General features: G+C 42.5%; 1 protein-coding gene across 7 annotated transcripts; it reads right to left on the reverse strand.

Annotated features, from left to right (window-relative positions):
- Nucleotides 1–3005: 3005 nt before the first annotated feature.
- Nucleotides 3006–14536, reverse strand: LOC123083357 (uncharacterized). 7 transcript variants are annotated; one of them, XM_044505444.1, is made up of 7 exons: nucleotides 14321–14517; nucleotides 10270–10362; nucleotides 6491–6583; nucleotides 6270–6401; nucleotides 4971–5021; nucleotides 3585–3747; nucleotides 3006–3499 (listed from the first exon to the last, which is right to left on the reverse strand). In XM_044505444.1, the coding sequence occupies exons 1-7, from the start codon at nucleotides 14398–14400 to the stop codon at nucleotides 3482–3484; spliced, it is 630 nt and encodes a 209-aa protein (XP_044361379.1). In that variant the 5' UTR covers nucleotides 14401–14517; the 3' UTR covers nucleotides 3006–3481. The 7 variants fall into 7 exon arrangements, with proteins under 7 accessions (XP_044361379.1, XP_044361381.1, XP_044361358.1 ...); XM_044505446.1 differs by lacking the exon at nucleotides 4971–5021; XM_044505423.1 differs by having other exon boundaries at nucleotides 3006–3747.
- Between the last annotated feature and the right edge of the window lie 3132 nt (nucleotides 14537–17668).

A 17668-nucleotide genomic window follows, 5' to 3' on the forward strand; every position in this document is an offset into this window, starting at 1 on the left:
CAGGATGGGTCGATGGAGGCCAATTTTGGATGGCCTTTTTGTCTCGGCGCTGGGGGCCGCTTAGGGTTGTCAAAGGCAGGCCTTTCCGCTCGTCCCTTTGGTTGGGGTAGCAACGGGTCTCAGGTGAGGTGGTGTCAAGGTCTTGGATGCCGGGGCGGTGGCTATGGTGGTGGTAGCGCATTGATCATGGGCAGAGCTCGTGGCTTGGTGCTACCCGGTGACCATGGCCGTGTGAGCGGCATGGTCGTTGGGACGTGGTGTTCGGTGGCGGTCAGTGTTGGCCGGGGTGAAAACCTGTTCTATCTTCGGATGGACCGGCGGCGGCAAAGTTTGTTTTCTTCTTGAAGGCGTCATCGCGGCTCTCACTGCCCTTCGTGCTGCTCCAGGGAAAACTCTGATCCTCGGAAAGTAGCGCATACAGGTCAGTTTATTCACAATCATCCATACTTAATTTCTTTGTTTGTCTGATGCATGTATTTCGATAATCTTCTATATCTAAATAGGGGCACCCCACTAGCTGATTTCCTGCATCCTCACGCAGCCACGTCATCTGAATTATTACAACCGTTGATGAAGCATAGCTCAGTAGTCTGCAGCCATCTGATCGAATGTTGATGAAATTACTAAGAGCTGCCACCGCTAAGTGGAAGATACCGATTCGTTCCAACTGTTTCGCTAGCTGCCAGCCTCCTATCGATCAATCCCTCCGACTCGATTTGTTTTTGTTTGGCTGTGCATGTCCGCTTCTCACAAACATATATTTGCACACTTAAAAGCCCATTGGAAGCCCATAGGTAAACTCCCTGATCTATTCGCATCGTTGTGTTTCCTCTTATCTGGTCCACGCATACAATCCCAGCGGATTTACTCCTTGGCGAGCGAGCGCTGCGACGCTCGAGTCCCATGCGGGAATTGTTGGAACCGTGGGCCCCTCTTTCTCTTTCCTAATAAATCTCCCCCTAATCCAACCGTGGGGTCTTTCCTCAAATAAGGTCCTGTTTGGTTCATAAGTTTTAGGACTTTTTTAGTCCCAACTTATAAATCTCAAGTCCCTAAAAAGTCCCTATCTGTTTGGTTCCTGGGACTTATAAGTCTCTATAAGACCATATTACAACTATAAGTCCCTATAAGACTCTTCTTGAGAGTCTTATTTCATAAGTCCCAAATGCCCACTTTAAGTCCCTATAAGTCCCTCTTATTTAGTTTAGATGGGACTTATAGGGACTTTTTTAAGTCCCTAAATCAATAAGTCCATGAAAACAAACACCCTCTAAATCTCTCCTCCCTGTAATCTCTCTCTCTTCCCTCGAGATCTCCCTCTAATCTCTCTCCCCCCTGATTTTAAGGGAGTGGGTGGCTGCATGCATCGTGCTTTTGTTTCCTGGCCCTTACTTGTGTTTACGGTTTGCATGCAAATTAAAAAAAGGAAATAAAGGAAAAGGAAACAACACATGGAGCCGCTTCAATCTACTCCCTCCGTTCCTAAATATAAGTCTTTGTAGAGATTTCACTATGGACCACATATGGATGTATATAGATGCATTTTAGAATGTAGTTCATTCATTTTACTTCGTGTATAGTCCATAGTGAAATGTCTCCAAAGACTTATATTTAGGAACGGAGGGAGTAAAATACAAGGCTGGTCGGAAAGCGAGTGCTAATTAGCAACGCGGCCACCAAAGCGACAGACCGCTTCCTCTTCTGCCTCCCATAATTTGCGAGTCAATCAAGCGATTTCCTCTTCCACAGTTATTACTACCTCGACCTCTTCCACAGTTATTACTACCTCGCTCTTCATATCCCCATCTGTCTCTCTGCGTCGCTCACGCGCGGCACACCCCACCTCCATGCATTCTCACCTTCGTATGTTGCCCTCGTGCGCCTTGCCGTGGGTCTGTGATTGCTGAGATCTACCATGGGTGCCGATCTTTTGGTGCCCCAAGATGGATGATGTGTTTCTGATTTAGCTTTCGCCCTCTTCCCCTCTCCTATTTGTTCCATTCTTGCCAACCTAGCTGCCTTTTATGATCCCACTGTCCCACATGGACTTCACGGAGATTGTATGGCAGTAACGGAACTAACTGTGTTATTTGGTTGTAGGTTTTTGATGGCCATGGAGGTTCTGATGCAGCATCCTACATGAAAAAACATGCCATCAGATTGTTCTTTAAGGATTCAGAGTTCCCATGAGCAATACAAGATGTCTTTTTTTTTCTGAATCCGTGGCAAACTCAGTCCGCAAAGCTTTCTTAAGTGAAGACCTCGCTCTTGCAAATGAATCAATCATCAGTTGATTGTCGGGAACTACAAATCTTACATCTTTGATCTTTGGAAGGTATGATGAGTATGCAGCCAAAACTCCTACATACACATATGCATGCGAACTTTTGTTTTCCTCCTATCTTGCAGGTAATTGTTGGATGCAAATGCTGGGGATTGCCAAGCAGGTCTATGTAGGAAACACATCGCTATAGAAAAGTGTCGTTGTTACAGGCCGACATGTGAAGTAGAGCATGATGCTGACATAAGGTAGCATATATCCTTTTTTTATTAAAAAAATGTTTGATTGCTAACGTATGTCTTTGTTGTTTTCATGCCTTTCCACCAATTACTAACATGTAATGGCATGATGCCTACCAAGACATAATTTTCAATGCAGCTGAAACAAGTTAAAGTCAGTTTTACGACGATTTGTACAAATTTAGTGTCTGTAGGATACGTTCTGCTTCACAGCCCAAACAAGTTTCAGTCATTTTTACTACAAGTTTTTTGTTTTATAGTTTGGTTATATTCCATTCCACATTTTTTGTCATATGTAGTTGCAACTTAAAGATAGTTATTTATTTGTATGTAATTTCAATTTAATTGTGGTGATTATTTATATCAATTCAAAGTTTCTAACTGAACATGTGTCCCCTTTATAGTCAAATTTTATAGATAGCTAATAAATTTTACACTGATGGTAGTTCTTCATATATGGAATGCTAAGTATTAGGACACCTAAATTTGATCAACACATATTGCAATTGATTCCCGCAGCAACGCGCGGGGTATCATCTAGTATAATAGGTCAAGGTAACAGAACCTGGCAGAGAAAGAGAAATGGAAACCGTACCACAATATTCTCGGAACTTTTTTTTTGAAATGGGAGAAAACCCCTGCCTCTGCATCTGGATGATGCATGCAGCCATTTTATTAATTGTCTTCTTGGTAATTGTCTTCTTGGTCGTAAATATTCATGCACGAAAGTTCGACTGGTCTTTCTTTATTCAATAATAGCATAGGCCTGCAGCAGTGTCTTCGGAACCTCTGCAGGTAGGACTTGTCCTGAGACGTGGGCGAGACACACAAACTCAGGCCTGTGCCCGGTCAAGAGGGACCCTGAGATAATCGAGCTCGAAAAGGCCTGAGACGGCTCGGCCTTTGCCAACTAGATCATTGCTTCTGGTGTCAAAGATGGAGCATCCTTTGTGCACGAACATCAACATGTAGTCCAGCTCTGCAAGTTTGGAAACGGACACAACGTTGATGCCCAAACCTGGGACGTAGTGAACTTCCGGCAACACGATGTCGTCAGAGCTTACATGTCCACATCCGTGTGATCGAAGAGGAGAGTGCACATTGGCCGTCATAATCAGGGCCCCCGCCTTCTCGGTTGTCAGGTTGGAGATGAGACTCCGATTACCAGTGGCGTGAATAGTTGATGCCGAGTCGGCATAGTATCTCTGCTTGCCTGTAGGTGTTTTGCTGTCCAATCGGCATAGCACCCAGTTAGCGTCTGGCATGCTAGTTCAGACTGGAAGAAGGGAACTTAAGACCAAACTGTCGTCAATAATGCAAAAACGTAATACGGGACAGAAAACAAACATTCTTTTCTTACTTAAGATGGTTTGCTCACGTCGATCAACATGGAAATAATTAAAAATCAGGACTCCTGGAAGGATTTAAGACACACAAAAGCACACAGTCTGAAATATGCTTTCACTTGGAGGTTATGAAACCCCATTATTTAAGTTGATCCTTGGGAACCAGAATTCATATATGTTAATCAATTGAAATTAATAATATTTGATATTGATATTTCTTTTTCAATTTACCAGCACTTATTTTATTTTATTTTATTTTGATAAATTTCTCTTCGACCACATCGGTTCTTCTTAGTATCCCATCTAATCTTCAATCTACTATATGGCATATACCAATTTTTCGCCTAGACACAAAGATATATACATATATACATCGCAACAGTTGTCCTCATATTGACATAAAAACATATCTTGCTGATGGTCCCTCAACTACAATGCCATTTTTTGGTGTCTAGTGAGTCGTCATCTGGGGTAACCATACATTCGCCCACAACCTCCACATCAATGCCTGCCAAGTTTGCTACTGCCTCCAAATTTGACGTTGAAAAATTTATGATGTTTCTCGCTAAAACAAGTGTTGGTTTCTGATTTCTCTAACCCAATGAGCACATATCGCATAGTAAGAAATGACTTTATTTGAAGTAATTAGCATGATCAAGTAAAAAGGGATGTCTTTGTACAAAATTTCAGCTGCATTGCTTCTAATATAGTTTCAACAATGTGGCTTCAAAGTTTCGCATGCCCACTTTGATTAAAATGTATATACATTTAATAATCAGAACATGAAATGTTTAATATAAAACATATTAGGACATAAATACAATAACATTTTAGTTCCTCGTTTTATTTAGGATGACAACAAAGTTCCATTGCCATGGGTTGACGGGATGCAAAAACTAGTTACTACTTGGGGATACCCATGTGGCTTTCTAATAGTTTCACTAGTATAGAAATGCTAATTATGTACGCCAAATAAAAGAAGAGAAAACAACCTATGTTAAAGACCACCCGGATGATTTTTAAGGAAAGCACCACCATTATATTTTTAAATTGGGCAGTTATTTGATCTTTGTTACTACATTTAGAAGGGGAATGGATAAATACCTTAGACTAGGTGATACGCCGCACGTTCCAGTGGAGTTGGAGATTTGATTTCTAAATATTATATGGAATGTCGGTTAATTTCTTAGGATTTAAAATATGAGAGAAAATTCCACATAAATGATAAGAAAAAAATCATAACATAAATAGTTAAATGCGATGGGATCAAAAATCCCCTTAAAATGCACTAATGCATGTTGCATGGTAGAGATGCTCTCATGACTAGATTTCACAGATGGTAGTCGACCAAGCTACAAAATCTAACAGCTACAACAATTTTTATAATGTGGACGCACACATGTGCAAAAAATTGCTCTTTAATGAACTATAGTGGGGTTTGTCCATATTTGATAGGAGCTCATCCCTAGAAAGTTGTCATGGCAAATTGATCTTTGAGCACAATATGATCATTGGAGTCCAAGAAGCATGCACAATAATGATATCCACATGGGGCACCATATGCCAAAAGATCATTTAGATTTGTCTCGTGAAAGAGGAGGGCCTTGTGACATGTGCATAGGTCATCATATCAGCATGCATCTGGTTATGGAAATACTTCCTCCAGTCCACAGAAGTTATTTGTTTTGGATATTAGAATGGTTTATGTAGTCCAATTTAAAATGTAATATGTTGCTTGGACTGAATGAAATTACCATAATTGCAAAGCATTTTTGGAGTGAAATCTACACATGCAAAACATTAAGCAATCAATCCAAATATTTAGCAAGCATTAATCACCACACAATATATGGTTGACTATATCCATGTGGAACACTCTTATCAACCATAGAGTACAAGACTCTTGTTAATATACCAGAATTTCACACTCTTGAATTGTCGTCTGAGTAAAATAAGTACACCGGAGGAACCATATAGGAATGCATGTGGATCCTGAGTTTTGCATCCGACAATTTTTCATAAGGACTGGTTTTTTTCGTTTTGCAATTGTTAAGGGCAGACGTGTATCATGCAAGGCTTGTCTCATCACATGCCATACACGTGCCTTTGCAATATTTTTTAGAAGTCGACATGTGTGTATGTAATGCTGGAATTAGTATGCTTAATTAGTTTCCAATAATAGAAGTTTTTCCTGGCCTCCTATATTAGGAAGAGGCAGCTATGACATCAAACCGATCCATTGCATAGGTAGAATGAACGCATCGAACATATGGGGATAATGCAAAACAATAAGTTTATCATGATCTCGAAAAGAAGAGGATAACTAGTGTCTGATACATAGCACCTAACATCCATGTCTAAACTGAAAAGACTAAAGTGTGTTGAAGAGCAAAATGTCCATACCCGTATGGAGGAATTAATGGGCACATCCATGAAAAGATGGTAGCGATAATGCCAATAAAAGCTGCGAAACTGAAATTCCGAAAGCCCAAATGACACCAATGTTTCAAACTATGTTGCTGCGGGGGAGATGCCCTTTTTGGAAGAAGACAAATGATAAAACATACATTTGTGTAAGGATCTTCAAAAAATGATGAAATTAAGCGCACGATCTGGATCAATACCTGGGAATTGCATTGCTTTCATTTGAAGTTCTCATGGTTAATTCAGCTTCCCAGCCAGTAAGAAGAGGGTAGCTGCATCCATAATGATGATATCTACAGAATGGACCGTATCCCAAAATGTTAACTAGGTTTGTCGCCCGGTCGAAGAGAAAGGCCATTGGCCTTATTATGCTAGCAAATAATTATTTTATTGAAATGCTTCCTCCAGTGCATAGCAGTTGTTCATTTTTAGATATTAACAAGGTTCTTCAAGGTCCTAAATATTATTAACGTTGACAGTTATTGTATATTATAGTATGCTTGTAGAATTGAATACATTTTCTTACCATAGAAGTACTTTCCAAGATAAATCTAACCATATGACATTTAAGTATCCAGTCCAAATATTTAGATGATTTTTTTAATGGTCGCTATGGGAGAGTGAATCTTCACTAGAATATTGACATTCACATTTGCTATAAGGATTTGCAGCCTCTTAAAAGATAGGTTCAAATGAACCACATTTCACAGTGATTATGAGAGAAACAGATAACCAAAAACGGAGTATACCTCATGCAAGCCCCCTATGAGGGCCACCCTGGCACCGCCGCTACGGCAAAATAACCAGCAACACCAACTAAAGGAAAAAAGCTTGGCCCAAACTGCACTGTAGGCACTACCCTGACAAACCACATGCAAACTACCACCAAGGCCGAGACAAAAACCCAGGGGAGGCCCATTACATGAGAAGAACTACCACCACACACGAATATGATCCATCGAGACCAGCAATTGCGCCTTGACACTATCGACATACCGCAACACTGGAGTGCCCTGACAGAGTAGAAGAATGGCAAGAAGCAGCCGAGGTAGAGTGAAAGAGCTGCACCTCCGAGACCACACTTCAAGAACAAACCGCACCGCCAACAAAGTTAAAAAGACACATGGAACTGAGGCTACAACATGACAGATGCCGCCAACAAATGAAATGGGCTTCACAGAGCTGATTCTGCACCCAAACAATTTCACAAAGCACGCACACTCACTCACTGATGTGTGAAGAGCCACGAGGGAAGCCAAAGGACAGAACATAGCCGAGGCTGCACCATCTAGTGGCCCAACCAAAGAGAAACACTAGCCGAGACTATACCAGGAGACAACATTAGGCACATCTGTACCATAGCAACGTTAACACATATGGCTGGAAGCCTTGAACTCGCCGTAAGGGAGAATCGGCCACCCACTAACCCGATGAAACAACGCCCTAAGAAGCTGACAAGGGAGGCCTCCCCGTCTATTGACGGCTGCCCTCCATGTGGGGAGCGAGTTGCCTCTACGGTTACCATGTTCATGCCAAGGAACTACCAACCGCTATGGTTGCACGCCCTAGAAGGACGCTAGATGGGTGGAGAGACGCAAAATGATGCTACCAACCGCCACACACCATGCCGAGCAAAAGATAATAAGAAATGACTTTATTTGAAGTAATTAGCATGATCAGGTAAAAAGGGATGTCTTTGTACAAAATTTCAGCTGCATTGCTTCTAAGATAGTTTCAACAATGTGGCTTCAAAGTTTCGCATGCCCACTTTGATTAAAATGTATATACATTTAATAATCAGAACATGAAATGTTTATTATAAAACCTATTAGGACATAAATACAATAACATTTTAGTTCCCCGTTTTATTTAGCATGACAATAAAGTTCCATTGCCATGGGTTGACGGGATGCAAAAACATGTGGTGTACAAGAAACATATATTTTATAAGATGTGCCATGTTTATTTTATATATTAAGTTAATAAATATGAATGTTTTTATATCAATTATAGTAGAAGAAATAGTGTGTATATAGTATATAGTATATATCTTCTAATAAAGTATGTGTGGTTTATTTTTTCATTCCGCCGCAAATATAAAAGGATTTTGTGAACAACAAGATGACAAATGATACCACTTATTACTTTTACAGTAAAATTATTTTATCTGATATTTTTAAAAAGACATCAATAACATATTTCAAAAACCTATAGCTAGCAGCAACAAAAGTTATGATGAAAACTACGTCAATAAAAACTAGTTACTACTTGGGGATACCCATGTGGCTTTCTAATAGTTTCACTAGTATAGAAATGCTAATATGTACGCCAAATAAAAGAAGAGAAAACAACCTATGTTAAAGACCACCCGGATGATTTTACCTAAGAAAAGCACCACCATTATATTTTTAAATTGGGCAGTTATTTGAGTACATTTAGAAGGGGAATGGATAAATACCTTAGACTAGGCGATACGCTGCACGTTCTAGTGGAATTGGAGATTTGGTTTCTAAATATTATATGGAATGTCAGTTAATTTCTTAGGATTTAAAATATGAGAGAAAATTTCAAATAAAGGATAAGCAAAAATCATAACATAAAGAGTTAAATGCGATGGGATCGAAAATCCCCTTAAAATGCAATAATGCATGTTGCATGGCAGAGATGTTTTCATGACTAGATTTCACAGATGGTAGTCGACCAAGCTACAAAATCTAACATTTACAACAATTTTTATAATGTGGATGCACACATGTGCAAAAAAATTGCTCTTTAATGAACTATAGTGGGGTTTGTCCATATTTGATAGGAGCTCATCCCTAGAAAGTTGTCATGGCAAATTGATCTTTAAGCAGAATATGATCATTGGAGTCCAAGAAGCATGCACAACAATGATATCCACATGGGGCACCATATGCCAAAAGATCATTTAGATTTGTCTCGTGAATGAGGAAGGACTTGTGACATGTGCATAGTTGATCATATTAGCATGCATCTGGTTATGGAAATACTTCCTCCAGTCCCCAAAAGTTATTTATTTTGGATATTAGAATGGTTTATGTAGTCCAATTTAAAATGTAATATGTTGCTTGGACTAAACGAAATTACCACAATTGCAAAGCATTTTTGGAAAGAAACCTACACATGCAAAACATTAAGCAATCAATCCAAATATTTAGCAGACAGTAATCACCACACAATATGTGGTTGACTATATCCATGTGGAACACTCTTATCAACCATAGAGTACAAGAAACTTGTTAATATACCAGAATTTCACACTCTTGAATTGTCGTCTGAGTAAAATAAGTACACCGGAGGAATCATATAGGAATGCATGTGGATCCTGAGTTTTGCATCCGACAATTTTTCTTAAGGATTGGTTTTTTTCGTTTTGCAATTGTTAAGGGCAGACGTGTATCATGCAAGGCTTGTCTCATCACATGCCATACACGTGCCTTTGCAATATTTTTTAGAAGTCGACATGTGTGTATGTAGTGCTGGAATTAGTATGCTTAATTAGTTTCCAATAATAGAAGTTTTTACTGGCCTCCTACATTAGGAAGAGGCAGCTTTGACATCAAACCGAATCCATTGCATAGGTAGAATGAACACATCCAACATATGGGGATAATGCAAAACAATAAGTTTATCATGATCTCGAAAAGAAGAGGATAACTAGTGTCTGATACATAGCATCTGACATCCATGTCTAAACTGAAAAGACTAAAGTGTGTTGAAGAGCAAAAGGTCCATACACGTATGCAGGAATTAATGGGCACATCCATGAAAAGATGGTAGCGATAATGCCAATAAAAGCGGCGAAACTGAAATTCCGAAAGCCCAAATGACACCAATGTTTCAAACTATGCTGCTGCGGGGGAGATGCCCTTTTTGGAAGAAGAAAAATGATAAAACATACATTTGTGTAAGGATCTTTAAAAAATGATGAAATTAAGCGCACGACCTGGATCAATACCTGGGAATTGCATTGCATTCATTTGAAGTTCTCATGGTTGATCCAACTTCACGGACAGTAAGATCAGGGTAGCTGCATCCATAACGATGATATCTACAGAATGGACCGTATCCCAAAATGTTAACTAGGTTTGTCGCCCACTAGCAAATAATTATTTTATTGAAATGCTTCCTCCAGTGCATAGAAGTTGTTCATTTTAGATACTAACAAGGTTCTTCAAGGTCCTAAATATTATTAACGTTGACAGTTATTGTATATTATAGTATGCTTGTAGAATTGAATACATTTTCTTACCATAGAAGTACTTTTCAAGATAAATCTAACCATATGACATTTAAGTATCCAGTCCAAATATTTAGATGATTTTTTAATGGTCGCTATGGGAGAGTGAATCTTCACTAGAATATTCACATTCAAATTTGCCTATTAGGATTGGCAGCCTCTTAAAAGATAGGTTCAAATGAACCACATTTCACAGTGGTTACGAGAGAAATAGATAACCAGAAAACGGAGTATACCCCATGCAAGCCCCCTATGAGGGCCACCCTGGCACCGCCGCTTTGGCAAAACAACCAGCAACACCAACTAAAAGAACAGGCATGGCCCAAACTGCACTGTAGGCACTACCCTAACCAACCACATGCAAACTACCACCAAGACCGAGACAAAAACCCATGGGAGGCCAATTACATGAGAAGAAGCACCACCACACACAAATATGATCCATCAAGACCGGCAATTGCGCCTTGACACTATCGGCATACCGCAACACCGGAGTGCCCTGACGGAGTAGAAGAATGGCAAGAAGCAGCCGAGGTAGGTTCAAAAGATCTGCACCTCCGAGACCACACTTCAAGAACAAACCGCACCGCCAACAAAGTTAAAAAGACACATGGAACCGAGGCTACAACACGACAGATGACGCCAACAAATGAAATGGGCTTCACAGAGCCGATTCTGCACCCAAACAATTTCAGAAAGCATGCACACTCACTGATGTGTGAAGAGCCACGAGGGAAGCCAAAGGACAGAACATAGCCGAAGCTGCACCGTCAAGTGGCCCAACCAAAGAGAAACACTACCCGAGACTATACCAGGAGACAACATTAGGCACATCTGTACCATAGCAGTGGGTAACACATATGGCTGGTAGCCTGGAACTCGCCGTAAGGGAGAATCGGGCACCCACTAACCCGATGAAACAACGCCCTAAGAAGCTCACAAGGGAGGTCTCCCCGTCTATTGACAGCTGCCCTCCATGCGGGGAGCGAGTTGCCTCTACGGTTACCATCTTCATGCCAAGGAACTACCAACCGCTATGGTTGCACGCCCTAGAAGGACGCTAGATGGGTGGAGAGACGCAAAATGATGCCACCAACCGCCACACACCATGCCGAGAAGCACCATAAACACCTGGTAACTATACAATACCACACAAGCGCGTCTTGCTTGGCTCCACACACAAGACTCACGCCTAGTAATAGTAGGGGTACCCTGGTGCCAAAGCATATAGGATTGGGCGACGTAGACCAAATATGCGCTAAATGAAACATGTGTGCCCCATCGCCATGTTGAGACTATGTCAAATCCCTTAGCGCCTGGAACCACCACACCGCCGAAAGAGGCTACCCCGCCTGCAACCCATCCCGCGGCCGCAACGAAGGACACTCGCCACGGCCGACCAAGCACCTCCACACACATCACCACCACTATTTTTTCTTGTGCATATTAACACCTAATAGTCAGTGGCGGAGATAGGGGGGACCAGCAGGGGCCCTGCCCCCCCCCCCCCTCCCCTAACATCAGTGATTTAATACTAATTTGCTTATCTATAGTACATGTTTAGTGATCATTTGCTGTAAAAAGCTCATTTTTTCAGTGTTTGTCCCTCCCCAGCCTGTGTTAGCCTCATTTGCCCCCCCCCCCTAATCAAATATTCCTGGCTCCGCCTCTGCTAATAGTGACCACTATATTGCTCAGATTTTGACATGATATCCGAAATTAGCTCCCTCAACTCTCCATAAGTTTCATTTAGTCCCCTCCTAATTCTTGCTGAAGCTCCGCCATTGGTCGCTACCACTATCGTAAACGTTAAAGAGCCACTAGAGACCATCGCAAGCACCGCGCTATGTAGAAGCGTCGCAAACCCATCACTATAAGAACTACATGAGAAAGCTTGCGCCATGTGGAGACTAGATCGCACCGCCAGCCACCTACAAGCTTTGCTCGGCAAAGTGTGCTGGCAACGGGAGCGATGCGGGGACTTTTCTCCATGTCTGTGTCATATATATTTAGAAGATATTAATAGAGAAAGGGTGTGTCTAGGTCTCAGACGACTGAGACTTAACCAAGTCTAAGTCAAGTGCTATAGTATATAAGAAGAAGAAAAGAAAAATTGAAAAGAAACTTTTTGTACGAATCTCCATGTCAGATCAAAATCAAAGAAATATAGCATCGACTGAGACATAACGAAGTCTAGATCAACTGAGACTTAGCAAAATTGATAGAGGACATGTATATTTGTTTGACAATATATATATATATATATCTACCACTGTGTTTTAACGCAAAGTTCTAGTGAAGGCCGAGCTTCACGGTACCCACAAGCGCAACCATAAAAATGCACCAAGATGTGTGCCCAGTTTCTGAGCGACGCAGAACATTTGCAGTGTTGGCTGGAGGTTTGACTCAGTGTTGACAGAGTGGCTGGTGCTAGCAGCTAGGTGGGACATGCATCGTGGCCCACATGGACCTAGCTGTGTCGTGCAGCGGCTGAGAAATGATGTGATGTCAGAGAGAGGGTAGGAGAGAGAGCACGTGAGGAGAGATGGAAGAAAAGGTAGGAGGGAGAGAGCATGTATTTTCTTTGCTGTGACCCAATGTGTTCAATGAGGTAGCAGAAAAGAGAAAAACGAAATTGTTAGAGACACTCCATGTGTGAACAGTGCAACTCTCTTGGGATGGAGTCACGGTCAAGAGAAGAGGATAGGACATGGCGTGTCAGAGGGATGGAATCTCTCCATGTGTGAACAGTGCAGCTCTGTCTCTTTCTTGCATGGTCGCTCACAAGTCACATGCATGTCAGAGAAAGAACATTGATCAATCTAACAAAGCTGCACTTTTTTAAACACGGCACATATCCTGATGCACCTGACTTCAATATGAACGGTCATGATACTGGGTACCATGTAGCTTGACCTAAAAAAACACACTCGTGTTTTAATTATCATATCTATGTCCAATACTAACTGACATGAGCGTAAGAATCTTGTCAAATGGGCAGAATTTTCTACTAAAAAAATGGGCCGAATTTAACGGACTCCCATTGCCCTTCGAGTCATATATAAGTATATACGCTGAAAAGCTGGTATGCCATACTCGTGCCCTGGCAATATTTTTTGGTAGTGATGTTTACGCCATCGTCACATAACGATGACACGACTATATAAAACTTCAAACCCTATGCTTTGCATAAATAGAATGCACAAGTCCTGCACAAGAATAAAGTAGAAATTATACACATCATTGCGTATTCACGAAAAAGAATAAAGTAGACCTAGATGATGTTTGAGCTAATATGTCGAGCAAAGTGGTGCAAGAAAGTTGCAGCAAATGTGAGCCTTTCTCCATATACTCCGTATCCGTATACATGTGATGGGCCCGTAATTTGTGTGAATAGGCAAATCATCCATCCATAACTTCATCTAGCGAACTCAAGATGCTGAGCCCGAACAAGTTGATTTTGGAAAAAGATGCATGACTTGAGGGCGGCGGCTTCCCGATGAGTAGAGGAGCTGCACAAACTGCAACCCAATCCAAAAGCCCTACAGCCATCTTATAATACCCAAACATCCAACAACCACGGAAGAAACAAAGAAAGTAAATTGAAGGGTCCATCGGTGGGCAAGACTACATACATGGCTGGGTGCGCCATTCATTTCCGGCGTGTACGCGTGATGCATACGACGGGCAAGTGAAACATAGCGAAGAGAACTATTCAGATAGAGCAACTATAACCAGTGTTTGCAAATGGATCAGGAAGAGGGGTTACCCATCAATCATGGCTTTTTCCCCCTCGGGCAGGGTACCGCTGGGGGCAATCAGCTGCGGTTCTCCGCCTGGGTCACCCATCAACCACACCAAGTTCAGTGTGGTCTCCTTGGCTCAAGGCCTCCACTTCTCGGTTCGAGCGAGTTGACCGGCCTCACAGCTCCCCAGCCTATTATCTCTGTCTCAAAGAAAAATAAGCTCCCTAGTGACCAACGCCAACCTGGCTTTGAGGAAGACGAAGGTGGGTACTGTTGGTGGACCGTGATTTTCCCGTAGTACCCCCAACACACTTGTCGTTGCTGTTTTACATGTTGCCCCTCCCGGTTCCCTTCTTTTGTTTATAACACCTAGTTTCAGCTCTTGGGAAACAAACAACATGGGCGACATTCCCTGACATACCAGAGTCTTTTAGGGTCACATCACATGCGGAGGCCAACCTAGGAATCAACGCTGCGGTTTCATTTGCATCCTACGTACCGGAGCTTTGCCTTCGGCCATCCTTTTTATTTCTTTCGGATGATGGTACGCACACTCAGTTCTGGGGTTCAAAATGGATCGGAAATAGGCAAAACTGAGTGTTATTATACTTGTTTTCATTTTTTTGGAGAAGCGGAAACGAATAAAAAAGCCACAGAAATGAATACGGAAATAGATACTATCACTAAACAGACATGGAGCCAAACCAGAGCGAACATGAAAACAGAAGTGGGTGTTGACCGGAACTTAAAAACCCCTTGAATCATAAAGAAATACACAAAAAAATGAATTGGTAACATGGCTATAAAATAATATGATTATGTTAGCGACTTAGTGCAGTACTGCAGTAGTATTGGACAATTAAGTATAGGGTCTAGTTGAGTAGGTGTATGGTAGTAGAAGTTACGTTTCAAATGATCCATTCTGCCCATTGTATCATTGTGTGTTATTTGATGGTTAGATACAAAGCAGCCATAAGCCTATAGTAAAAAGAGAAATTCCATATTCACGGAAATGGGAAGTTCCATTTTCACGCCTGTTCCACCGGATAACACTGTTCTATTTTTGTTTTTGTTTCCACATAAAAAAAAATTCTATTTCCACTTCCGTTTTGCAAATTTCTGTTTCTCCTTTCATATTTACTCTCCATTTTTATTTTTATTTTGAAAAAGCAAAAAGTTTCAACTCCATTTTAATCTGTAGTTAGTTCGACAAAGTTAGGTCATTTTTTTAAAACACCTCACATATTAATTAAGCAAAAGGTTTGACACAATAGAGCATCTAGAGTGGCAAATTTGCCCCCTTAAACGCCCGAGCATGCCCGTCTCGCTGTTGGCTTGCCACGGGTCGGTGGCGCTGGCTGGCGGCACCCAGAGCGCGGATCTCGGCCCGGATCTGGAGGGTGTAGGTGGTACACCGGCACTGGCGGTGGCGGCGGTGCAAGCGCAGCCATGGCGGCGGCGGCGCTGCGAGGCCTTGCTAGGAAGGCTCTTGGCGGGCAGCGGGTGTTCAGTTGCTGCGTGTGAGGCGTGCGGTGTTGCCTCGGCGGTGTGGGTGCCGGAGTGTGGTCGGAGATGTGGGTCGGATCCATTCTGGTGGCAGTCCCCTGGAGCGGGTGAAGGCCACCGTAGCGGATCTGGCGTTGCACCGCTCGGTGGTTGCTGCGGCTCCTTGTCGATGTTGAAGGTGACGGCTTTAGCGCATTCCCTCGGCAGTGAGGGGGGCTTCGACGGCAAGTTGCTACGGTGACGGCGGTGCGAGGCATCTGATCGGGACCGGCCGGAATCTTGGAGGCGTGGAGATGTGCAGCGCCATGAATGATAATCCTGTTCTGTTGTAACCGGACCGGCGTTGATGGCACCTGCGGGTGTCATTCACCTTCCTGGAGGCTTCGTCGAGTGCAACACCATCCTCCTCGCGTCCTCGTTTCAGCAGCTATCTCCGGGGCGAAAGCCTTGATTCATAGGATCGGCATGATGGCAACGTCTTTGAGGTTGTTACTTTGTTGGGAGCATTGTGCTGGGAGACTCGAGGTCCCATGACGCGCTTCTCCAGTGTTCACTGCTGCCCGGATCTTTCTCCTCCGGCGCCATGTACGTCCGTCGCCGGCAAATCCAAGGAAGCTGGAGTTGCTGTTCTTCGGAGGACTTCGGTGTCGGCCGAGACGCGGCGAGCGGCTTGGTGTTGGGTAGGCTTTTTGTGTCGTAGTTGTGTTGTTGTGTTTGGTTGTCCTTGTACGATTCGGGTGTGGAGTTGGTCGCCTTTGTTGTTCGCAACGAGTGGTAGACGTGGTTGTATGTCTTATTTCTCTTCTTCTATAAAGCTAAGATACACAATTTGCGTATCATCGAAAAAAAAACGCCTGAGCGTGTTCGTTTTGACATCCTATTTATTCGTTCACGCAGTCATGTCCTTCATTTTTTTTCTCTATACATCCGGTCACATGCATGTGAATGGTCGAGAAGGAGAGAGAAAGAAAAGAAATAAGAAAAATAGAAAAACGATGCTCCATGGTGGGCCAAATCCTATGCGGCAGACGCATGACCACTAACCGGACACTCGTCACACTGATCTCATTTGCGAGGGCAATATGAGGAGTGCCAGAGAGGCCATGCATTTAAGCAGGCTTTGAGGGGGTTCGATTGGGTTATCTTTCTCCCTCTGTCTCCTGCCCGATCAGTGGTCCTATGTCCACCCAATCAATTTGGGAGATCCGGTTGTAGATGCTCTTACAATATACGCCACATAGGGCGGAAAGGTATTAGAAAGAGAACCATCCAACCTATTATCAAATCTAAACTTTACGATTTTCTGTGCCACCATATTGGCCCGCCTATTAATCTTCGTGACCTTAAAATTTGGAAAGTAGCTTTGTGATGGTTAAACTCTCCTTCATATCAATGAGAGACGACCGATCAAGGTTATCATGTGCTAGGAAGAAAACCATAGAAAAAGTTATCATGTGCTAGGAAGAAAACGACAGAGGAGCGGCCAGTTTCCGAAATAACATGCATATGAAGAGTGATATCGATGTAGAAACCGGCGAGACACGCCCTAAGCTAGTACACACACAAATATAATCTAAGAGGGTATAAGGACGCCGCCTGCCGAATTTCTAGCAACAACGGCCACACTCGCAAAGCAAATACTCTTCAAGCATACATCTTAATGTAATCCAAAGGTGGAGGCTGTTATACCTCACAAACGAAGTATTGGCGGGCCTTATCCAAGCCGCTGCTGCCTTGCCTTTGACGCTCCGGGCGGAATCTGCATTTGAATGGTAAGAGGAGAACGACGTCCAGTAGTTATCCACAAAATTAGCCGGATTTGAAACAGAATCCTTACCCTTAACAAAAATTAGATCATTTCTTAA

The sequence above is a fragment of the Triticum aestivum genome, chromosome 1B (genome assembly GCF_018294505.1).
Source record: "Triticum aestivum cultivar Chinese Spring chromosome 1B, IWGSC CS RefSeq v2.1, whole genome shotgun sequence".
Taxonomy (NCBI): domain Eukaryota; kingdom Viridiplantae; phylum Streptophyta; class Magnoliopsida; order Poales; family Poaceae; genus Triticum; species Triticum aestivum.